General features: G+C 44.6%; 2 protein-coding genes across 6 annotated transcripts in view; one reads left to right on the top strand and one right to left on the bottom strand.

Moving 5' to 3' along the window:
* The window catches only part of SLC1A6 (solute carrier family 1 member 6), a 140882-nt gene that overhangs the window by 73749 nt on the left and 41674 nt on the right, over nucleotides 1–25459 (top strand). The gene's annotated exons all lie outside the window — the stretch shown is intronic.
* Nucleotides 9994–17863, bottom strand: TEKTL1 (tektin like 1; the record flags this gene model as incomplete). The annotated part of the gene is made up of 7 exons (XM_081283200.1): nucleotides 9994–10254; nucleotides 10834–10947; nucleotides 11041–11136; nucleotides 11259–11425; nucleotides 11808–12006; nucleotides 16033–16137; nucleotides 17294–17863. 7 exons carry the CDS (start codon nucleotides 17861–17863, stop codon nucleotides 9994–9996), a joined length of 1512 nt encoding a protein of 503 aa, XP_081139326.1.

Raw genomic sequence — 25459 nt, 5'->3', positions numbered from 1 at the left:
GGTCAGTGCATACTGTCTGGAAACAGCACAGTGAATACGATTAGTTTCTACAACCAACATGTGCTAATAATAAGAAAATATTTTAACTTCAGAGTTGACCCTGAGAGGCACTTAATTTTGACACAGTGGAGTACTTCTTTGTCACGGCAGGGGGCCTGTCTTGTGTCCTGTGGGACACTAGCACTATCTGTGGCCTCTCCCACTAGATGCCAGCTGCATCTTCCATGCCCCATTGTGCAGTCAAAAATGTATCCAGGGGGTGACTCAAAATGGGGTTGGGAGAGAGAGCAAGGGAGGAAGATTACCTCTAGATAGGGAATAGGGGTGGGAGGGAAAGGGAGGGAGAAGGGGAATAGCATGGATGGTGGAAGGAGACCCTCATCATTATACAAAATACATGTATGAAGACGTGAATTTGGTGTCAACATAGCTTATATATAATCAGAGATATGATAAATTATTGTATAATGGTGTATTAAGAATTGTAATGCAAAAAAAATGTATGCAGGCATTTCCAAGTGTCCCCTGGGGGACAGAATCACTTCTGGCTGGGAACCACAGTTTTAACCCTCGGTGAGACTCCGCAGCACAACCTCTTTGTACGTGATTGCTTCTACATCGGGAGCGTATCCCTTCCATGGTTAGACATGTACCCATATAATGGGACAGGCTCTCTTTTTTGGGGGGATGTAAATGTTTTGGAATTACATAGAGGTGATAATTACACAACACCGTAAATGAACTAAATGACATTAACCTCAAAATGGCTAATTTTATGTTATGTGAATTTTACTTCAATAAGCAAAAAAGCATAGGTTCCCTGCGCCCCTCCCCCCCCCCACCCAAGGGCACTTTCCTGCATGCCAGACACTAGGGCAGATGACATACAATATTCCCTCAATGGATCCTCGAAGCAACCTGCTGAGAGAGGTACTTTTGTAACAGTGGTCCCTTCACCTTCTGAATATAACCCTCATTCCTCTAAGGTTTATTTAAAAAATTTTTTTTTTCTCTCTTCTCCTCTCTCCCCCTCCCTAACAAGATTAGGCCGACAGTGTTCTCTTTTCTTCCCCTAGTTAACTGCCCTGAACACACCCACTCCAGGAAGGAGATGCCTGCTGAGGATCTGGGAAGTGAATACCTCCCAAACTAACAAGTGAATCCTAACAAGTCATGGGGTACCTTGGGACCCCCTGCCAGAGCACACCTTGGAATGTGACCCTTGAAGTTCCTATGAAACCCCCCTGTCCCCCCCCCCCCCCATAGGGAAAGTCACAGCCTTTGGGAATGGAGTCTCCTGTGTTTCTTCTTTGCTAGTAAAGCAAAAAACCTTCTTTTTCCTTTTTTCTCAAAACAGTGTCCATTGGCATTGGTTGGCATTAGGGACAGAAACTGAGCTTTCGGTTACACTTTAACCAACCTCAGTTTTACAGGTGAGAAAATGGAGGTTAACAAGTGAGCTTAAGCAAGATGTCTGAGGCAACACAGCTAGAAAGGCTCAAGCTCATATCTGCTTCTCTTCCCTGATGATGCTGGATTGCTTCACAGCTCTGCCAGTCTCTTATTTTTTCAGGAAAGTTGGAGAGATAATAAGGAAGGCAGCATGATTGTGGTGAGTCAGATGGTACCTTACACAGGGATTTTCCAATTCTCAAATGTAAAATTAGTTAATGCAACAGTCCCAGAAACATGCTGCAAACTTTAGGTTAACTTCATAATGTATGTATTTAACAAATATTTAACCAATGTCTGCCATGTGTCAGGTACTCAGAATACAGAGGGATCCAAGTAAGACTCCGCGCCTCCCTATTGCAGATATTTTGGGGGCCTCATCCATATCTTCTTGGCACTATTTCCATGCTGCAGTGATTTCCTATAATTTTAAGTTGCCTCAGCATTCATTTAGAACATGAGTTTAACTCTCATCCTAGAAGCAGGCTCAGTTACCCTCGACAGTTTCCAGTTCTCCATTTCCTCTCAGGTCATCTGTGTGGCCATTCTAGACAACTGCCTTAGCCACCTCCTGCTGCCCATGTCCCTACCTAATAGCTAGATACAGCTACTTGATTCATTCTCCGCATGGATTGTACAGCTACATGGCCACCACCTCAGTCACAGCACGACCTCCTGGAACTTGTGCCTGCTTGCATTTGCATCACCAGCTAAAACTCCCTGCAGAAAACCTGTTTGGATAGCACCCTGGACCCAGTAATGGCAGTGGTCCCCCAGTCCCTCTGTCTCTCTCTGTAGCCCCTGACCTCTGTGGGTATGGTGCCCAGATGTGCTATGTACCCCAGGACCGTTAAGTAATAAAGTCTTCATTTCCAGCTTGTGTCTCTCCTAATCATTGAAAGAGTGTTCTCCAGCTTAGAGATCCTAAATTAAAACTTGCACACTGGCTTTCCCAACTGCCAGTTCCAGAAACTCCCAGCTTGAGGATTACCTCTGGCCACCAAAGCTGGCTCCGCCCATGAAAAGGGCTGGTCAGAAATAAACTCCGTTCCCCTGGGAGCATCACTCTCTGACTGACTGCAGTTAGTCAATATATGTCCCAGCTTTCTTAGTCTTTGGTTAAAATAATCCAGACACGTTTTTCACACTACCTCTAGAAGTCTCTAGGAGGATTGAGCCTCAGTACCTATAGTAGTAACTTATCTAACACCCCTTACTGACCACCTCTCTTCTCTGTATCACTGCTCTGCTCCTGTACAGGAGACTCCTGGGACTGCCTTCCAGGCAAACTTCTTACACTTGAATTCTTATTTTGGGGTCTGCTTTTAAAGCACTCTAAACCAAAGCTGTACTTGCAGGGATCCTACGGTCACTGGATGTCCTGATCCTTAGAGCTTGTGAGTGTTAGCTTATGTGGCCAAAGGGACGTTGTAAATGTGACTGAATTAAGGATCCTGAGATGGGGAGGTTATCCTGGATCATGCAGGAAGGCCCAGTATCATCACAGGGATCCTTATGAGATGCAGCAAGATGGCTGGTATCAGAAGGGAATTGATACAAGCAAAGAGCCAGAGTCGGGGAGAGGCTTTAAGATACTGCTGCTGACTTTGAAGATGGAAGAGGCAATCAGCCAAAGAATCCAGGTGACCTCTCGAAGTCGGAAATGGCCAGGAACTGGGTTTCTCTGGGAACCTCCAGAGGGATCACATCCCTGTGAACACCTTCATTTCAGGCCAGTAAACCCACTTTGGCCTTCTGGCCTCCAGAACTTTCTTAAGGTATCTATTTGTGTTGTTTTAAGCCAGTATGCTTGTGGTAGTTTGTTACAGCAATAATAGGAAACTTATTCAGAAGTGAAAATGGCTGTAAGTCGAAGTGTTGGGTGGAGGGAGATTGCTGAGATTGGGAGAATGAGCAAGTGTAGGTTGGTTATGTGGCCTCATGGGCCACAGTAGAACTGTGTGGTAGGAGCAGTGGGTGCCACTGGGGTGGAGGTGGCAACTGGTCTGCTCTGTGGAGTAGAATGGCTGCCATAAGATGTGCTCTGCAATGTGGACAGAGATGGCAGCTGGAGGACCAGGCAGGGCGTTGTTAGGACCGTCCAGTAAAGAGCTGATGGTGGCTTGGGCCAAACAGTGGGTAGCGGGTAGAGCAGGAGATGGGGGGAAACAAATGAATTTAAAATTGGTATACTCTGGTTGCCACAGATGGATTGCTGTAGTCTGGATGTGGTTTGTCCCCTAGGAGTTCATGTGTTGGAAGCTTGGTCCCCAGCATAGTGATGCTAAGAGGTAATGGGACCTTTAAGAGGAATACCTGGTAGAAGTCCTTAGGTCATTGGGGGGCATGTTCTTGGAAGGGATTAGGTAACTCTCCTGGGATCCTGAGGTCTAGTACGAGTTGTTCTAAGAATGAGTCCAATGCCTGAATCCCTCTCTGGCTTCCTGTCTTGTGATGTAATCTCTTGTCTGTGCATGGGCCATCTGCCACGAGATCCTTACTGGAGCTGATGCAGGTGCCATGCTTGTGAACCTCAGAACTGTGAGCTGAATAAAACTCTTTATAAAGTTGCCCAACTTCAGGTACTTAGTTATAGTATTGATAAATGGTCTAAAAAGGGGTGCAAATAAAGCCTTCTCTTCATGCATAACACGGTGTGTGGTCTTAGCCCACGCTATGAATGATTTTGGTCAAGTGACTAATGGAGTGAGATGGATTGGGAGATGGATGTGCCCACTAAGGAGAAAGTTGCAGGGCCAGATTTTGGGTTTCATGGGTCCGAGGTACTTTTACTTTTGTGAGCCACTTTACCTATAGAAAATCTTTAAAAATTCAAAGTGGCAGTGACATAGCCCACACAAAGCCTCTGGAGTAGTTAAAAATCATAGCCAGAAAGTAGAATGAAAGTCACCAGGGGCTGGGGAAAGAGGGAATGAGAGGTAATTATTTAATGGGTGTACAGTTTTCATTTTGCAAGATGAAAAGCGTTCTGGAGATGGATCGTGGTGATATTGTCCACCAATGTGAATGTACTTAAAGCCACTGAACTGTAGACTTAAAAATGACTAAGATGGTAAATTTTAAGTAATGTATATCTTATTACAAAATGAAAAATTGAAAAAACCTGCACCAGTATAAAGAATATAATCTGGGCTGGATTTTAAAGTTTTGATAGTTTTAACATTCATAATTTTACATAATGGAATATATCCTGTATATGCAGTATAAGATACATTCATCCTATTTATTATTTACTCATATTTTTCTTCTTTCAAAAATATTAGAATGAGCTGGGCACTGTGGTGTATACCTGTAATCCCAGTGGCTCAGGAGGCTGAGGCAGGTGGATCCCAAGTTCAAAGCCAGCCTAGGTAACTTAGCAACTTTCATTTGTGTGTTGTGTGCCCAATGCACAATTCAGTCCTGGGGATCTGGCAGCAGAGAATGGATGCATTTCAACATTGGTGTGTATTGGGTGCTCCTGGGGGAAATGCAGCTCTCTAGACCCAGCCCTCTGAGATTTAGCTTCTGTAGGTCTAGAATGTGGCCCAGGAATCTGGATCCTGGTCAAGCACTCTAGGTGTTCCCATGCAGAGGATGCCTGGACTATTCTTGGGGATAAGAAAGATCACCGATTTTTAATTTTATTTATTATTAACATGTATTTTATTTTATTTATTATTAATATGTATTAATTACACACATTAATGGGACTCACGTGGATGGAACGTGCATTGATAAAATCCAACAACCCAACCACCTTTTCCCACCTCCTGCCCCCACCCCTCCTAGTCTCTAGAAGTCACTACTTTTAGGTTGACTTTGTTTTTATTTTCCACATAGGAGTGAGAATACATGGTACTTACCTTTCTGTGTCTGGTTTATTTCACTTAACAAAATAATCTCAATTTCCATCCACGTTGCTACAAATAACAAGATTCCATTCTTCTTTATGGTTGAATAATATTTCATTGTGCACTTGCACCACATTCTCTTTATCCATTGGTTGACAGACACCCGGGTGATTCCATATCTTCACTATTGTGAATAGTGCTACAATAAGTGTGAGTGTTCAGCCATCTCTTTGATATGCTGGCTTCATTTCCTTTGGATTTATATGGGATGGGATAGCTGGATCATGTGCTAGACCTGTATATACATTTTTGAGGGTCCTCCATGCTGTTTTCTATGGTGGCTGTACTTATTTGAATTCCCATCAACACTGTCTGAGTTTCTTTTTCTCCATATCCTCACTGGCATTTGTTATTTTAGTTTTCTTGATGATAGCCATCCTGGCTGGGGTGAGATGGTATCTCATTGTAGTTTTGATTTGCATCTCCCTGTTGGCTAATGATATTGAGCATTTTTCATGTCTTTGTCAGACCTACCTGTAGCAAAACCTCCCCACAATTACTAGCACCTTGTATTTCTTCTTTTGAGAAAAGTCTACTTTAAGTAGTTGCCATTTTTAATTGGATTACTTATTTTTCATTATTAAGTTTTTTGAGTTCCTTATATATTCTAGGTATTTACCATCTGTCATATAAGTAGTAGACAGACATTTTCTCCTGTTCTGTAGGCTGTCTTCACTCTCTTGATTTTTTTCCTTTGCTGTGCAGAAGCTTTTTAGTTTGCTATAATTCCATTTGTCAGTTTTTACTTTTGCTGCCTGTGCTATTAGCCATGCACACAGCCTTTAAATCTCAGGGGTAGCCCCATTGCTTGCTGGGTGGCATACACAAAACTTGCCACTGCTCTGAGACAATTTTCTCTTCTCTCACGTGGGGATGATGCCCATCTTATGGTGTCCCTGTTTGTTACTGAGAGCCTGAAGCTCATGCCCGGGGAAACAGCTGAGATCTCAGCTCTGAGGCAATGGAGGGAATTGTGCAAATGCAGATAGGAGTACTACGTGAGCTGTGGTGAACTGGGGGCTGAGTCAGCAAGGACAGGGGTGGCAGGCTCCAACCTACAGGGCAAGGCACTGCTTGCAAAAACAGCATTTGCATCCCCATGCAAGGTTTCTGGGAATCAGAAAGGGAAAAGGTGCCTGCAAATGGACCATCCCTACCCCAAGAAGGACCTGCAATAGACTCCAAAGCTATTGAGTGGTTCTACCCATTGGGACACCAGCCAAAGGAGGGAGCCAGTAGAAGCACTTAATCTCCAGCACCCACACCACAGCAGTGCAGAATTGGCTGTTGGCTTTCCTAACTTCCTGTTTGCTTCTTGGTTCTTTCAGACCTACCTGTAGCAAAACCTCCCCACAATTACTAGCACCTTGGTACTGAGTTATCCTTTAAGGTTTTCCTACCCACTACTCACATCTTTGCAAATATAGTCATTTCTTATTATTCATGGTGACTATGTTTCTTAAAGTCCTTGTGAACATTCAGTCAGCAAATATGGAACCATGGCTCCTGAACAGATGCTGGGGCAGGCTCCTTTGAGCCTCTGGTCACACTTTTTGTCAACTGATCAATACATAACCTTGTTTTATGTGTTTCTGCCAAAAGACAACTTATTTAATAGACATTGTTGATGCATTTAGGGTGAGCTCACAGCCAGCAGCCATATTCTCATGCTTGAATGAATCTTCACCATCATGCATATGTTTTGTTTCCTAAGGAACATCACCCCCTCTTGTACTTAGGGACATTAGGCAGCAGTAACCCTGGGGGCATTTTAAACCCTATTATCTGTAAAAGCATAAAAAAAGCAAAGCACACTTCAAGGAGGACACTTGGCTCAAGTGAGGGCTGAAATAAGCAGGGGGGCATCACCTGGTTTGACCCCAGCTGGGGGACGTGCATGTCGTGTGGTTAAGCTTTCTCAGGGCTCTGTGCAACCACAAAAGCACCATGAGGATTGATTTTGAAGTTACAAGAAAATTTTAGTGAGTAGGTGAATTCCCAAAGATGGAGTCTGTGATTGGTGAGGATGGACTGTCATTTCTTTATTAAATATCTTCAAATCAAGCATGCCATCTACTTCTGGTTGCTCCGTAGATTGGTACAGGGAGGAAGGGCCTGAAGGAGAGAGGCTGGTGTGGAAGTCTGAACCCCAGGGATCCCCCATGGCTCTCAGGCTGTGGGGTCCCTCTTGAGATGAGGGAGTTGGCTGTGATACTCAGTGGTTCTGAGTCAGAGATAGTGGGTTTAAGCCCCAGATTTTCTCTCTTTGCTGTGAATTTCTCTGTCCAATGGCATAATTTACCCCATCTCCAATGGTTGACATGAGGTCCAATGATCCTGGTCCAGGCTTGCAGTGGGGAGCAAGGGAAAGGTGTGGGGTTGTAAGAGGGACCTAGAGAGGCTGCCTTTGCTAAAAGCAGTGACTCTTTCCTTAGGCCTTTAGGTGCCCCATGAGTAACTAAAAGGATAAAGCTTGGCCCCTGTGCCTGCATTTTATATCTCTGTCTCCTTTATCACCTTAAACTTTGTGGCACTGCTCAGCTTTGCACATAGGCATGTTAATCCTTTAAGGAGTGCTCATCTAAAAACTAGTAATACAAGGTTTGTTAGCCCTGAATTTATCTAACCTATCTCGTCTCTCTTCAAGACTTCTGAGAAAAGATTTGTAGAGACGTTTGACTGTCAGGTTTTATAGCCTCAGACTCCTGGGTGGTGCCCAGAAGTCTTCAGTCATTGTCTGACACCTTCGAGGAACAGGAGGAGGCAGGCACATCACCCCACAGTGATGCTGTCGTCAAGCTGCAGCAGTCATCTCATGATCACGGGTGATGGATAAATGTCCTGAGCAACAAGTGGGAATTGCTCCCCTCAAGCCACAGGACTTCTCTAGAGCTTCCTTGCAGGACCAGGACTGAACTAAAGATCAACATGACCACAGTTTGACCAGACCAGACCAGACCTTTTGCCCCTGGACCCAATTCTTCTTCTGTTGAAGCCAAGAGCTCCATCAGCACCCGAAGACAGGGCTCACATGCTGAATCTCCCTTTGCCTCCCCTACATGGCTTTATTGATTAAAGTTCTTTTCCTGCTTTTCACCATTACCTTTCTGTTTGCCCTATAGGAAAATGGCCAGACCTGGTTTGTTGGGACTCTGGGAGTCAGGCCTCTGGCCTAGGACTCTGGTTACAGAGTTTAAGGTTTGCTTTATCCCCTGTTGACCTTGTAGCCTGGGACAAATTGTAATATCCTGTAATATTCTTCATTTTACAGGTTATGTTTCTGAACCATCATTTCCTTCTCTGTGAAATGTGCTGTGTCCATGTGACTGGCTGGCTTTGCTAAAAGACACCAATATTCATGGGGGCCATTCTCCCTTGGGCACTGGCAGCTCCATAAGGAGGGACACATTTGGCTTAGTTCTTGATACTCCGGCACACAGCAGTTCCTTAGGAAATACAAGTCGTCCCTGAGCGTCTCTGGGGATTGGTTTCAGTACCCCTGTGGACACCAAACTCTGCAGGTGCTCAAGTTCCTTAAGTACAACGAGGTGTGGCGTTTGCACACGATGTTCTCCTCCCCCACACAACTCTTCTGTAGGCTTTCGATCACCTAGATGGCTTAGAATACCTATCACAATGTAAATGCTATAAAATAATCATGATATTATATTGTTTCAGGAATAAGGACAAGGAGAAAGTCTGCACATGTTTAGAACAGACATTTTTTTTTCTGAATGTTTTTGATTCAATTTTGGTTAAATCTACAGATGCAGGACACACAGAGGTAAGGAGGGCTGGCTGTGTTTGTGGCTGTAATGAACACCTCCTTTGCTATCTATATCACACCCTGGAATCTGCTTGGAGACAGCAGATAATAACCACAGGCTTAATATGAAGAGTTCTGTGAATTATGACTGGAGGAAAGGAGGCAATCAGGGCAGGCTTCCTGCAGGAGGCCACCCTGGGGCCTCAACCAGAAGAATCAACTACAATCTCAGCACCTGGTTCAAGGCCTAGCACTTTGTGAAGTGAATACAGATCAGAGCTCAGGGGAATTCTGCTTAGAGTGCAGCCTCTGGAGTCAGTGATGAAAATTCCGGCTTTACTATTTACTGTGTGACCTTGGGCAAGATGTTTAACCACTTGGGTGCCTCCATTCTCCCAACTGTAAGATGGAGATGCTAATAACTTAAATTCACTCACCATATGCTACACGCAGAAACGATGCTACAGGTCTTACACATGTGAACTCACCTCTTCTTACCATAAGCAAAGGCGTTCCTGTAATATTCTTCATTTTACAGGTTGGGGAGAGATCACAAAGGGACAGCATCTTGCCCAAGGCCAGGCAGCTTAAAACTGGGGAGCCAAGACTTGAATACTTATAATCTGGCCACAAATCTGTTCTGTTAACTACCAGGATGCACTATCATGTGTTGTATAGTAGGTAATTGACATACAGTAGGTATCTAATAAATGACAATTGGTATCTTTAATTATAATTCTGCTATAAGGCGCTTGAAGGAAAAATGAATCAGAGGGGAGAGAGGGCCACGGTGCTGGGAGCCTGCTCTCCCAATGGCCCAGCCCTGCACAGTCAAGCCAGCTGGGGCTGGGGGCCTGCACGTCACTTGGGGGCGGCGCTGGACTCGTTGGACTCGCTACGCGGCGGCGGAGTGCGCGGGTCCCAGTTATTGACCAGGCGTTGCGCCTGCTCGAAGTACACATGTGGGTGCCTCTGACGAAGACGCAGGCGAACCACGTTGTAGTCGACGTCGTGTCCGATCTTCTTGCAGTTGAGGCTCCAGGTAAGGTCATCGCGCGTGGCGAGCAGCTCCTTTAGGTTCTTTTCCGCGTGCGTGATATGGCGCTGCAGTTTGTCAGTGCCCTGGAGAGGGGGCGGGGCCGTGCTGGGAGACTGCCAGCGGAGCCGAGAGCGCGGCGCTACTGGGGTGGGCTGACACACCTACGCCAGGTGTGCGTGTGTACCGAGCGCAACTGAAGGGGGGCGAGTCTCAGATGGGGACGAGGGGGGGGGTTGTCACACTTGGCCAGGTGTGCAGGTGGAAATGCGCAGTCTGGGAAGAAGCATAGCTGAGAGGGGCATTTGGTTGCGGGGGTTGGGGGAGAACTGGACTGGGTGTCCCTGAAAAAGAACCCGCGATGGGTTGAACCGAGAAAGGAAATGCACCTGGAGAGTGAGGGAAGGGACGGACCTGGGATGGGAACGCACCTGGGCAAGGCGTGCAGGAAGGAGACCGCACAGGCCCGGGATGAGCGAGGGGGGGGGGGCTTAGCTTGGAAGACAGGGGTTGAAAGGACTGTAGGGCCCCCTCGTGGATAGAGGCTGTCCTGGGTGAGAGGGTCTTACCAGTTCAGGTGTGCTTGAGGAAGCAGTCTTACCTGGGTGGGGCCATGCCATGCCCGGGCGAGGCTGCGCAAAGGAGGGGACGAGGAGGCAGCGTACCTGGACAAGGCGCGCGGCCTCGGGGAGTTGGGTGCCGACGTGTTTCTGGTGCATGAGAACTAGAGGTCTGTTCAGTTTCTCTCGAGCCGCCAGATGACTTTTCAACAGAGGACCCTGTCGGAGTTAGGTGTGCGGAATACTGAATCTCAGTCGACCCCGGCACCGCATCCCGTCGCCATCCCGGTAGACCTTTCCCCTAAACCTTACCTTGATGAGTCCGCGGGTGACGTCCATCTCTTGGTTGAATTTCGTGCACCGGTGGATAGTTCCCCTCATTAGTCCTAACGTCATATTTATTCTTTCCTGGGGGTGGGGAATTGAAGCGGGATCTAGCTTGCTTTCTGTCCCTCCTCCTCCCACCGCGGAACTCTTCCACCCCCCCCCCATCGCAGCTGCCACCTCCCGGTCGCGCTGGCAGGGTGCACCTTCAGTTCCAACGTTTCGCGCATCTTCTGCGCCAGGGAGGCGCACACACGGTCGCTTATTTGCAGCTGTTGCTTCTGGATGTCCGTCTCATTCTTTGCCATTTCTGCCAAGGTGTCCTTGGACTCCATCAACAGCCGCTTAGCTTCGTACAGCGCGTGGGCGCACTCTGCCAATGCACCGGACAAGCGCTGGTGGGCGCGGAGCTGTCTTTCCCAGATACTAGCTTTCTGCATCTTTCTCTTCACTATTCTCAGGGGGTAGTGGGCCACGGGCGAGGGGGGCTTACTAAGAGGTTGGAAGAAAGTCTAGGGGAGGGGCTGTTAGTGGGGATCCTGAGTGGCGTCTTGGGTTGGTTTCCTTAGAATTAGAAACTGAGTAACTGAGTGTGGGGAAGATGTCCAGGGGAAGAAGCTAAGCCAGATGCGCTGGGCAAGACACTGGCTTGTTATTCCCCAGGGAACCGGGCAGCTAAGTGGGTGAAAGGGTGCATCAGTAGTCAAAAAGCACCGTGGCACCCACTGTTGTGCACTCCTTCCTGTGGAGCCTACCTGGGGTAAAGGTGCCCACATGGTCAGGAGGAGGCGTTTTCAGGCCTTGAGGATGCGGGGTGGGGGCGCGCGTAAGGTCCACCCACGAGTAGCGGCCAGCCTGCTCCAGAACTTTATCCAGCGGCTGGTTCATGAGTTCCACAGCCTGGAGCCTTTCCTTACAGTAGAAACCCAGAGCGTCGCGGCAGGAGGCCAGAGCCTGGGGTCAGGGAAGAGAAAGCGGAGTGTGAGCTGGGAGGTTGAGGTAGGTGGCCCAAAGTGGTTTCTTTGCTGGAGGGCGCCAGACCTACAGGCTGCAAAGCTTTTCTGTCTCTAAACTAATCCTTTCCAGTTTTTTTTCCCCCATTTTTCTTTCTTTCTTTTTTTTTTTTTTTTTTTGATGCCAGTAATTTAACCCAGGGCTTTGCACATGCTAAGCACGTGCTGTACCACAAGGCCACACCCCAGCCTTTCCTTCAAGTCTTTTTTTTTTCCTTACAAAATAAAATTCTTGTAAAGGATTTTATTTATGGAAATAATTTTTGACTGAATTTATTTCCTCAAAGTTCCAGAGAAATATTTCTTTTTTTTATTGGTTGCTCAAAACATTACAAAGCTCTTGACATATCATATTTCATACATAAGCTTCAAGTGAGTTATGAACTCCCATTTTTACCCCAAACACAGATTGCAAAATCATATCAGTTACACATCCACATTTTTACATAATGCCATACTAGTAACTGTTGTATTCTGCTACCTTTCCTATCCTATACTATCCCCCCTCCCTTCCCCTCCCATCTTCTCTATCTACCCCATCTACTGTAATTCATTTCTCTCCTTGTTTATAGAGGCTGTGAGGAGAAATATTTCTTTTATGGAATCTCTTTAAAAATGACATGTCTGTTTCATGAAAAAAGATTTTTTTTCTCTTTGGTCCACATCACACCATCCTTCAAGGTTCACTTTATTTTTCACTTAAATTTTTATTTTAACTGACCAATAATGACCATATATATTTATGGGATATATATATATATATATATATATATATATATATATATATATATATATATAAAATTAACCTTTCCATCACCATACATACTTATTTTTTGTAGTGAGAATACTTAAAATCACAGATTCAAGTATTTTACCCTAGCTTTATTGAAGCAAAATTAACCCATATAAACAAATATATAATATGAACAACTTGATCTTTTTTTTTTTTTTTTTTTTTTGCCTTTTGCAGTGATCCAACCCAGGGCCTTGTGCATGCTAGGCAAGCGCTCTATCACTGAGCTACACCCCCAGCCCCACAGGAGAGTTTTAAGTAGTTGATTAAATGACTCCACATGGTTTGGCAACACCAGTTTGTTGTTATTTTGAGGCCCGACTTCATCAAAACAGAAGTCTTTTTGCTTATGTATACAGCCATATAAACACCTCCTCCCATCCAGATGTTGTATAGAATCTTTCCACAACCCTTTTCTGCTGCCCTTCCCTCTCTAGCTCTACTAAGCTAACTTAGTTTTTCCTATTCTTCAAGGGGTTGGTAAACCACAGCGTATTTGCCCGGTGGCCTGTTTTTGTAGGTAAACTTCTATCAGGACAAGGCTACAGGCCCATTCATGTGGGCAGGGCTCTGGCCATGTTCTTCCCACGGTGATCATGTTGAGTGGTTATGACAGGGAATGCAGAGTGCACAATCCTGAAAGTATTTACCATTGGTGCTTTGGTGAAAAGCTTGCTGAATCTGGAACGTCATTATACTTGCAACACCCGTCACATACATATGAATTATGGAATCACACAGTGACTATCTTTATGTTCAGCTTCTTTCTCTAAATGTGTGATCCCTTTGGTATTCATTCATTTGAGTAATAACATAGATCTAAAACGTCTTTCATTTGTTAGTTCAAATGTTCATCAGGCTCTAATGTGTGGTGGACAATGTGCCAGCATGTGGGGATGCAGTTGTCAGCAAATGGAGATGCTCTGGCCAGACCTGGTTCCTGCCTAAACGAAGCAAGAGTCAGCATATGCAGAGCAGATTGTCTAGCAAGAGTATCAGAGGAATGGAGAATTGTCCAGAAGGGCACATGGGATCAAGAGAGATGAGTTTTTATTAAAAAAAAATTATAAGGGCTGGGGATGTGGCTCAAGCCGTAGCACACTCACCTGGCATGTGCAAGGCACTGGGTTCGATCCTCAGCACCACATAAAAAATAAAATAAAGATGTTGTGTCCACTGAAAACTAAAAAATAAATATTAGAAAATTTTCTCTCTTTAAAAAAATTATAAAATACCTGCAACACAAAATTTGCCATTTTAACGAACTTATGTGGACAGTTCAGTGGCATTAAGTCTGTACACAATGTTGTACAACCATTGCCGCTGTTCATTTCCAGAACCTTTTCATCATCCCAAACATTTGTACCCCTTAAAGGGTAACTCCCTGTTTGTTCATTGGTGGGAATGAACAAATAGGAAGGAAATATTGATGATGTTGAAGAAGGTGCGTGCAGAGGTAGATGAGATTAGACTTGCTTCTTGGTATCTGCAGGGGATTGATCCCAGGATCCCCTGCAGATACCCAAATCCACAGATGCTCCAGTCCCTTCTATACAATGGTGTAGTATTTGCATTTAACCTATGCACATTCTCCTATAGACTTTAAATGATCTCTAGGTTAATTATAATGTCTAAAGCAATGTAAATAATTGTTATATGGTATTGTTTAGGGAAAAATGAGACGAGTCTATGTATGTTCAGTACAGATGCAATTTTCTACCTGCTTTTGGTTGAATCTGTGGGTGAGAAACCCACAGTTACAAAGGACAATCCATACGGGATTGACAGGAACAACAAGAAAGATTCTTTCTGGCAGCTTCTATGTCTTGGGGGCACTGAAGAGTGAGGAAGGAGTAGGGTATTGGAGAGGTCTGAAAGAAGAGGAGGAATGAAATAACTTGCACAGTGGGATGGCAAGCCTTCTAGTGCCATGGGAAAGTTCTGCATGTCAATTTGAGATTTTAAGTTGAAACAAGGCTGCTTGGCGGTGAACATTTTTCTCCAGCAATATTCAGCCCATGTCTTCTCCAGTGTTGGGTGTCTGTTTCTAGCTGCATCTGTCTTTTTATACCTTCCTATTTCCCGTTTTCTCTTTTGAACACTTCCCTCCTGGGTCAAACTTCATGGTATTTTCCCTAATCTGTTTCTGGCTTCCTGGAGGAGGGACTTTTCAGGAATCACTATTAAAGGAATATAAGGGTGATTGGGGTATGCGCAATTGATGTTCAGCACCACGGACAGCACCACACCAGCCCCCCCTAAGCCTCCCACTCCACCATTAACCCCCACGGCCAGCCTGTCCTTTCTCTGAATGACCCTTGAATGTGAACTCTGCCAGGGCAAGGCCAGCTCTGGTCTGTTCACTGCCTTGTCCGCCATACGGGATTGACAGGAACAACTAGTGCCAAGCACAGTGCCCATGACAGTAGGGCACTGGATTAATATTTGTCAAATGGATGAATCTAAAGTGCACAAAGCTAACCAGCTGATCTTACTGGCCCAAAGGCTTCATGAGCTCTGGATTCTCTCTCACCTTCATTAGCATCCTCATAAGGAAATTCCTGTTGCCAAGAGCAAAGAATATAGGGAGAGAAGGTGTCTGACCAAGTATGAAGAGCTAGCTAGACTCAAGACACTTGACCCAGAACCATAGCCCAGTCACTGGCTGGCTCTGTGCCTTGAGGAAGTCATCTCTCTTTGAGTCTCAATTTTACCATCTCTAATGAGGGATTATAGTTTCTGTTTCCCTGGAGAGTTTTAAGGTGCTCATTCAGTGATTACTTAGGGTTTGGCACACAGTGGGTGTCTATTATTATTCTGAGCCCCAATGTTGCCCTCTCTCAGGAACTCCGTTTTTCCATTTTTCAAAGTGGAAATGTGGGGCTGGGGAGCATAACTTGCTCAGCATGCATGAGGCTCCGGGTTCAATCCCCAGCACTGCAAAACAAATGAACAAAAAAACTAAAACAACTGAAAAACGAACCAGAAAACAAAAACAGGAAAAAGAATACAGAGAAAAAAAAAGTCAAAGTGGAACTGTGATGAGTGTCAGGTAGTGTGGGTTGAAGGATTTGTTGCTGTTACAGTCTCCAAGGTCTGTTACAAATCCCAAGAGCAGTTCATCCATTACCGATCCCTCTTCAGCCCCTCTAACTTGGCCCCAGGTCTCCTAACCTTGAGTAGAGTTTCTGATTTTTCCATATCTGTCTCCATTTTCCTCTTCAAGACCCTCAGTTCCTCCTTCTCCCACGTAAGCATGCTGTCAGCTTTGTCAGGGATCTAGACAACAAGGTGAGAAGTGCTTTCACCCTCAGGAGAGGGCTGAGGGTGATCCTTCCTTCTGGAATAGGAGAAGCTTATAAACTCTTATAAACTCTTATAAACCCTTATAAACTCCAGGCTTGGAGGATGGAGTTGGGGCCTATCTCACTCTGAGAAGACTTGATCCTTTCAGGGACTCCTACTTGCGGGGGTTACCTTCTGGAGTTTGGGGTTGGAAGCTTCTTCCTTTTATAGATAAGAGCCCAGTGAGCTGGAATGGAAGTGACTTAACTCGAAGGAGGGTTGTTCTCACTCTTTGAGAATAGGGGCCACTTCCTCAGTGATGGTCTCATCCCTTAACCTGGGCTAGTATTGAAGGGATCTCATCATATGGATGATGGCGATTTGCCATTTTGGAGTCTCACTGTTTAGATCTGAGGGCTGGAACCTGGAATCTCATCTATCAAACAAGGTCTCATTTCTCCCCAGGGTGGTTGGGTTTTTTTCCCACCTTTAGTGGGTAGGGGTCTGGCATTTTACTTTAGGGGGAAGATTATGGGAGGAATGGTACTGGGGGGGGGGTCCCACCATTTCTCCCTGGCTGGGGTCTTAACTCTTGGTGCAGGGTCAGGAATTTGATGTCTCAGTCTGTAGATAGGACTGTTCCCAGGGTCTGGGGAAGGGGTTCTTAATTCCTAAGCCTGGAAGCTTGGGTTTTATTTCACATTTTGAGTCGAGTTTCATTTGGGTGAGACAGGTCAGCTGGGGATGGAGGCGTTTTTCACTGGGTTTAGGGGATTAAGGGTCTCATTTGGCATGGGGGGCTGGTGGGTGGTTTTATGCCAGGGCTGGGGGTTGTGGATTTTACTCTTTGGGAAGATTTTTTCTTTGAGTCTGATTCAGCGAGGCCATCCTGGCTGGGGGATTGGAATAGTTTCCCTCTCTTGGGGAAAGGTTGCTGAGAATCTCCTCCCTTTGGGTGGGTCTCACTCCCTGTGACTTGGAGGCTTAGGCATTTCACCCTGGGGGTGTGCTCATCTTATGCCTCTACTCACTATAGAGTTGGGACACGGGGGATATTCTCTTTGGTGTGGGGGAGGTTTTTCTCAGGCTGAATACCCTGGACCCGAAGCTTCAGCTTTGCCACTAGCTTTGGTGGTGGGGAGGGTCCCACCTTCTCAGACTTGGGTCGGTAGCCTCTCAGTTTGACGCTTTGCTTGTTGATAAGCAGGCCCTTGCGCACTTCGCTGAGCCTGAGGTCCGTTGCCTCGCGCTGGCGCAGCAGCAGCTGCAGCTGCACGTTGATTTGATGCTGCGCGCGGCCGAGGCGGGCGGCGGTGAGGCGCGACCCGCGCGCGTGTGTGAGCACCGCCTCGGCCGTCTGCATGGCGCGCGCGTCGCGGTGCAAGGGCAATGGCAGGCGAGCATACCACGCCGGGGGCTTCATCTTGCTTTTCCACAGCGTGACGCCCTCGCCCGGCGGTGGCTTCTCTACGGTGCCGCCACCTTTGAGCATCTCCACGCGGAAGCGCCAAGGCTCGATGTAGGCGGCGCGGCAGAGGTGGTGCGCCACATGCGGGTCCCGCACGCTGTCCTTGGGTTGCCACATGGCCACTGCCTCTTGCCCGCATCGGTCGGTCAGAAGGTGCGCCTTCCGCGATTTGGCTAGTGCCTCCTCGCGCCATTCTGGGGCTCCAACCCGTGTGTCCTCGCTGGGCTGAGCTGGGGGTAGCAACACCGGCATGGTCCCTATTTGACGCCTGGGCCTACCTAACCTGGAATCTCCACGGTAGAGGCGCAGGGACCACCCTCCTCCCGCCCCGCCCTAACCACACAACTCTTTTCTGGTGGAGCCAGTTAATTGAGAGCGTCCATCACCATGGCGACGGGGACAACGGCGCCCTTGGAGTTCCATTAGTGGGGGAAGGGAAAGGCAGCGGGGAGCGGGGTTAGGGTTTGCTCTGGAGTCCAGCCGAGGTGCCTTGGAATTCTGAATCCTGGAGAAAGCCAGTCTTCTCCTTCTCCTCATTCTCTTCTTTCTCCCTCTGTTCCTTCTTTTTGATTTTGGAAAGAAGTAACGATTGTGGGGAGCCATTCTGACACGTGATTGGGTGACTCCCGTTAAGGGCCTGAGGCACTCTGGCTGTGTCGGAGTTATCCCGACCCTTTCCTGATGAGAGAGCCCATCCGTGTGGGGGTGTGCGTAACCACTGACCCTGGAGACCCAATCACTGACCCTGACCTTGGAGTACAGCCCCCCCTCAACCTTCATTGGATGGAATTCTCCCCTGAATCTCTTGTTTCCCCCAAATAAAAGGCTGATCCCCGGCGTGTTCGCTCTCTCTCTCTCCTGCTAGCCCAGAGTAATCCTCGCTGCCCTGCTGAGCGGCTGGAGGCAGGGAAACAGGGAGACCGAGCCGTCTCGGACCTAGCATTAAAATAAGGTACTGTCTGTGTGTTTTATTTTGATCTCTTCTAACTAACTGAATGCCAGAACCTCATTAATGAAACCACTGCGCAGGCCGCGTGGTAGAATTGGCGCCCAAGAGGGGGGCATTCTGAATTAGTTAGATTGAGTGGGAGCGCGCGCTAAAAAGATTAAGGGAAAGAAATAAAGAGAAAGGAAGATAAGGAAATAGAAATAAAGAAATAAAGAGGAAATAAGGAAGATAAAGAAATAAGAGAAAGGAAGAAGTGACATTTGGGTCACAAAAGTAATAAAGAGAATAAAGAAAATAGAAATAAGATAAGAGAAAGGAAAAAATGACATTTGAGTCACAAAAGTACCGGGAAATATTGAAGGAAAGAGACGTTAATTTACTTAAAATGGGAAATTCTACTTCTTCGGATAAGGAAATGTATCTAACTATTTTAGACAGTATAATTAATCAGAAAGGAAAACAGATAAAGAAAACTCAGTTATTGCAATTCTTAAAGATTGTAGGTGAATATTGTCCTTGGTTTTGTGACCAAGAGTCTCCAAATTTACTTACTTGGGAGAAATTAGGAAAAAAGTTACAGAGAGTTTGTCTTTCTACTGAAATACCTGAAGACCTTATAAAAGCCATTCAAGGAGCTGTTAAGTCTATTCAAATGGAAAATCAGCCTGAGGCTAAGTTAACAAAAGCACTAGGGACCAAGGTTAGAAATGTAAACTTAAAGTCGCAACCCCATGCGGAGGATTTAAATGGCGCGGATCAGCCCGCTTTCTCACCGCTGCCGGCATTCCCTCCTAGTGGGAGCCCGGGAATTCCAGGAACGGTCGCACAGTGTGACGTCACTAGCGGCGCCGACCAGGACAGTCCGCGATTTTTACCGGAGCAGAGACATGGATCACAGACAGTTTTCTTAGGACCTTCAGAGACAGTTGAATTAGATCCTGAAACGGGACCAACACAAATCCCTACTGGGATTTTCGGGCCACTTCCTGAAAATACTGTAGGTTTAATTTTGGGGCGTAATAATTTAAAGGGAGCTATTGAAGTAATACCTGGTGTGATAGATTCAAAATTTAAAGGGCAATTATATGTCACTGTAAGATCCAATTATGCCCTAAGACTCACCCCAAAGGATATTTTTGCTCAATTAATATTATTGCCTTGTGTCTCAGAAAGGCACCTGCCGGCAGATTCAGTTTCTAAACCGCCGAACAGAGTATATTGGTCCCAGTTAGTGCGACAAGAACGCCCTTTATTAAAACTTAGAATTAATAATAAAAATTTCCTAGGAATAATTGACACAGGGGCTGATAGTTCAATATTGTCCAGCCGATTTTGGCCCAGGACATGGCCTCTACATACAGCCTCAACTAATCTAGAAGGAATAGGAAAAATTTCACAGCCTGCTCAAAGTGCCAACTATCTCCGTTGGGAAGATTCTGATGGGAACAGTGGAATATTTAAGCCTTATGTGTTAGAGTCTTTACCAGCTAATCTATGGGGAAGAGATATACTAGCCAAAATGGGACTGCTACTAGTCACCCCAAATTCTATAAGGTCAGTTGAAGAAATTAATCAAAGGTATTTTCCTGGAGATGATAGGGAAAACTTTCAGGAAGAATATCTGTTTACAAGCCAGTCTCCACGGCAAGGATTAGTAAATACTTCAGGACAAAATTTTTATTAGGGGCACTGAGTACTTCCCCGATCCTTAAAACAGCTGAAAAAATTACGTGGCTCACAGAAGAGCCTATTTGGATTTCTCAGTGGCCCATCTCAGGGGAAAAGCTTAAAATAATTCATAGATTAGTTGAGGAACAACTTCAAGCTGGTCATATTGAACCAACACTTAGCCCTTGGAATACACCTATTTTTGTTATTAAGAAAAAGTCAAGAAATTGGAGATTATTACAGGATTTAAGGGCAATAAACCAGGCAATTCGGCCTATGGGATCATTACAGCCAGGACTTCCCTCCCCCACAGCCATTCCTTTAGATTATAGCTTGATGGTAATAGATTTAAAAGACTGTTTTTTCTCTATAAGGTTACATCCTGAAGATTGTGAAAAATTTGCTTTCACTGTCCCAGCAGTTAATTTTAAGGAACCTGTTAGAAGATACTGCTGGAAAGTCCTTCCTCAGGGAATGCGTAATAGCCCTACCCTGTGTCAAAAATATGTTGATCAGGCAATAGATCCCATTAAAAATAGCTTCCCTGATGCATACATTATTCATTTTATGGATGATATATTATTGGCCCATGCTAATTCAGAAGTACTTTCAGAAATTTTTACTCAGTTAGAGACCTCACTTACAACATTGGGTTTAAGTATAGCTCCTCAAAAAATTCAAAAGGTATCTCCTTTTCAATATCTAGGTCAGATAATTCAAGGGAGTACAATCCGTCCTCAAAATCTTCAGATAAGAGTTAAGGAGTTACGTACCCTTAATGATTTTCAAAAAATATTAGGAGATATTAACTGGCTAAGACCATCCTTAAAGTTAACTACTTCTGAGTTAAGTCCTTTATTTCAGATATTACAAGGAAATCCTTCTCCAACCTCTCCACGTCAACTAACTTTGGAGGCCAAAACAGCCTTAAGGAAAGTGGAAATTGCAATTAAAAATGCACAGCTTACTAGAATAGATCCTAAAGAAATACTGTATTTATTAATATTTCCAACTGAACATACCCCAACAGGAGCCATATGGCAAAGATTAGGAGTTATTGAATGGATTTACTTATCTCATTCCCCTCAAAAGACATTAACACTTTTTCATGATTCTACAGCTCAATTAGTGATTAAGGGTAGAACTAGGATTTTACAATTAATTGGATCTGAGCCTGATATCATAATTATTCCATTTTCTGTTCAACAGACTAATTGGCTTTTTCAAACTTCTAGTTCATGGCAGATAGCTTTTGCAGATTTCCCTGGCCAGATAGATAGCCATTATCCTCGTGATAAGATTGTACAATTTGCATCATTAACATCACTTATTTTTCCAAAGATTGTACTTTCCCATCCAATAGAGGGAGCTTTATCGGTGTTCACAGATGGTTCCAGCTCTGGTAAGGCAGGTTTCTTCAGCCGTGTTCATACAGAGGTAATACAAACTTCTTATACTTCAGCTCAAAGGGCAGAACTTCAAGCCCTGATTTTTGCCTTAAATTATTTTTCAAATGAGCCTATTAATATCTATTCTGACAGCTTATATGCAGTCAGAGTTACCAAAAATATTGAAACCTCAGTTATTGGGTTTACTTCATCACAGGAGTTATTTAAATTATTTCATAATTTACAAAAGACAGTGCTAATGAGAAAGTACCCATATTTTATTGGACATATCCGAGCACATTCTAGCCTCCCTGGACCTTTGGTTGCAGGTAATGATAATATTGATAAATTAGTAGCTTTTTGTCAACAGATGTCTTCATATGACTGTGCCCTAGCTTCCCATTCCTTACATCATCAAAATGCTTCTAGCTTACGTAAAAAATTCAGTATTACCAGAGAACAGGCTCGTCAGATTGTAAGCCAATGTCCTAAGTGTGTTATTCACACTCCATCTCTGCCATCAGGGGTAAATCCCCGTGGTTTAAAACCAAATCAAATATGGCAAATGGATGTAACTCATATTCCTCAATTTGGTAAGCAATGTTATGTGCATGTCATAGTGGACACTTATTCTAGATTTATTTTTGCCACAGCACGTACTAAGGAAAATACTCAACATGTAATTTCTCATTGCTTAGCAGCTTTTTCTGTTTTAGGGTGTCCTATGCAGATTAAAACAGATAATGCTCCAGCTTATGTAAGCTCTGCTTTTCAACAATTTTGCCAAGAGTTTCAAATTAATCATAAAACAGGAATTCCTTATAACCCCCAAGGTCAAGCCATTGTAGAACGAGCTCATTTATCTATTAAACTTCAATTACAAAAATTAAAAAGGGGGAATAAGATAATGACTCCCCAAAATAGCCTTAATCATGCCTTATTTGTTTTAAATTTTTTAAACTGTGACACAGAAGGTCACACTGCTGCTGAGAGGCAAATGTCTCCCTCGGTGACAGGCCCTTTAGGCAGAGTTCTGTGGAAAGATTTACAGACTGGTCAGTGGAAGGGCCCAGATCCGGTAATATCGTGGGGCCGAGGGCATGCTTGTATTTTTCCAGAAGGTGCTTTTCGTCCTATCTGGGTGCCTGAACGTGCTATCAGACATGGAGGAGATAGAACCCAGACTCAAGCGACTGAGGATAGACACGGAGGAGCCACAACCCAGAAGGAGGAAATATCGGAAAAAGATGAAGAAAGACCAGATTGAACCAGCCGAGAAGCTGATTTCGTGGAAGGATGTGAAGAAATTGACAACCCAGGCTTCCCAAATACTTCGACGCCTAGGAAAGAACAGGACCCCAGTCTTGATGGTAGCGACAGTAATTGCCCTACTGGGCTGTCAGGTAAAAGGGAATCAAGTAGACACTTATTGGACATATGTCCCAGATCCACCCCTGGTACACCCAGCTGTGTGGACTGGAGAATCTATTCCAGTATTTACTAATGACTCATTCATGATGGGAGGATTTACAGATGCTCATATTACTCCCAATCATGTGACTAGATTTAATTATTCTGGCTACAGTGCCCAATTACCTTTATGTTGGTCACATGATAAACATGCTGGCTGTCTGAAAGTATCATTCGAAGAAAAGACAGCGATTGGTAAACCTAGACTGACAAATAATTCTATTTATGGAGACTTAAAACCTAATACTAGATCAATAATTAAGATGGGACTTTCCCATAACAAGCCAGTCATTTCTGCAAAACCTCCACCGGTACCCCACTGTCCAAATAGTTCTACAATTGAAATTGGCACCTTTCCTAAATGGATGGATTGTGTAAATACCTTTCCTGTACTACATAAGGTGTCTAAAACTAGTGGGTATATTTTAGACTGGTCTCCAAAAATTGATAAGAGACAATTACGAAGAAATTCTGCTATGACACCTGCAGGATTTGTTAGTAATATTTTGACTTATAGTGAAGGAGGCATTCAAAGAGATATTTGGCGTTTAATTGCTGCCTCAGAGTATTTACATTTTTCAGACAAACCTTTACCAAAAATTGTCGGCAAGAACTGTAAAGAGGGATCTTGCTATGGCCTAAGAGCCTGTGTCCAATCTCCTTATGTTTTAATTATTGGAAATGTAAAAGTTAGATGGATAGATGATAGATATTTTGTTACTTGTAATAAGTGCAACCTAACCAATTGTATTTCTAGGTATAATGGAGGAAAAGGAGTGCTGATACTTCATCAGCCCTCTTTTGTTTTATTACCTGCTAATATTTCAGAGCCATGGTATGCTGATGCTGGTTTACAAGTTTTACAGCAAATTCATGCCCAGCTAACAAGACCTAAACGTGCTATTGGAGTCATAATTGTTGGTGCCTTAGCACTGGTCTCATTTATTGCCTCAACCGTCTCTGCATCTCTGACATTGTCTCAGAATATTCAGCATGCAAAATTTCTTAATAATTTAGCTCAAAATACTTCCAAGGCTCTGCGTAATCAAGTAAATATTGATGAAAGGATTGAGACTAAATTAAACGCCTTAGAGGCGACTGTTATTAACATTGGTAATGAACTTTCAGCCTTAAAATTTAAGGAAAGGCTTAAATGCCATGCTAATTATAAGTATGTATGTGTTACAGCTGCCAAGTACAATGCTTCTCTCTGGGATTGGGAGAAAGTTAAAACCCATTTATTAGGTATTTGGCAAAATAGTAATAATAGCTTGGATATTCTGGAACTTCATCACCATATCCAAGACATTCAAAATAATAGAGCTGATTTTTCAGATCCTTCTTCTTTGGCTAACCAAATATTGAAGGAATTAAATGGATTCAACCCTAGAAATATTCTTAAACACTCCGCTTGGTACATTATTGGATTATTCTCTTTGCTGTTAATTCTCTTTTGTATTGTAACTATAGGATGGCGAGTCCTCCAATCAAGAATCCGGGGACTCCAGAGAGTGAACCGCCGCCTCATTGTTAAGAATAAAAAGGGGGAATATGTGGGGAGCCATTCTGACACGTGATTGGGTGACTCCCGTTAAGGGCCTGAGGCACTCTGGCTGTGTCGGAGTTATCCCGACCCTTTCCTGATGAGAGAGCCCATCCGTGTGGGGGTGTGCGTAACCACTGACCCTGGAGACCCAATCACTGACCCTGACCTTGGAGTACAGCCCCCCCTCAACCTTCATTGGATGGAATTCTCCCCTGAATCTCTTGTTTCCCCCAAATAAAAGGCTGATCCCCGGCGTGTTCGCTCTCTCTCCTGCTAGCCCAGAGTAATCCTCGCTGCCCTGCTGAGCGGCTGGAGGCAGGGAAACAGGGAGACCGAGCCGTCTCGGACCTAGCATTAAAATAAGGTACTGTCTGTGTGTTTTATTTTGATCTCTTCTAACTAACTGAATGCCAGAACCTCATTAATGAAACCGAATCCTGGAGAAAGCCAGTCTTCTCCTTCTCCTCATTCTCTTCTTTCTCCCTCTGTTCCTTCTTTTTGATTTTGGAAAGAAGTAACGATATCCCTGTTTGCCCTCAAAATGATGTTGCATGAACAAAACCATAAGGAATCCACCGAAAAACTATTGCTACCAATAAGTTCAGCAAAGTTGAAGAACATAAGATTGGCATACACATGTCAATTATATTTTTATTCACTTGCAATGAACAATCAAAAAGTGAGATTAAGAAACATTTCCATTTATAATGTAATATAATATAAACAATTCCATTTATAATAGCATCAAAAAGAATAAAATACGTTTCCAGCAGTTTGGCCCTTCTTCCAGCCTCTGAGGCCGTCCTAAGCTCATTCCCACGTGAAAG

This window comes from Spermophilus citellus (assembly GCF_964194105.1).
Source record: "Spermophilus citellus genome assembly, chromosome: 3".
Lineage (NCBI taxonomy): Eukaryota > Metazoa > Chordata > Mammalia > Rodentia > Sciuridae > Spermophilus > Spermophilus citellus.
The sequence above is the reverse complement of the archived record's forward strand: the minus strand, read 5'-3'. Positions and strand labels throughout refer to the sequence as shown.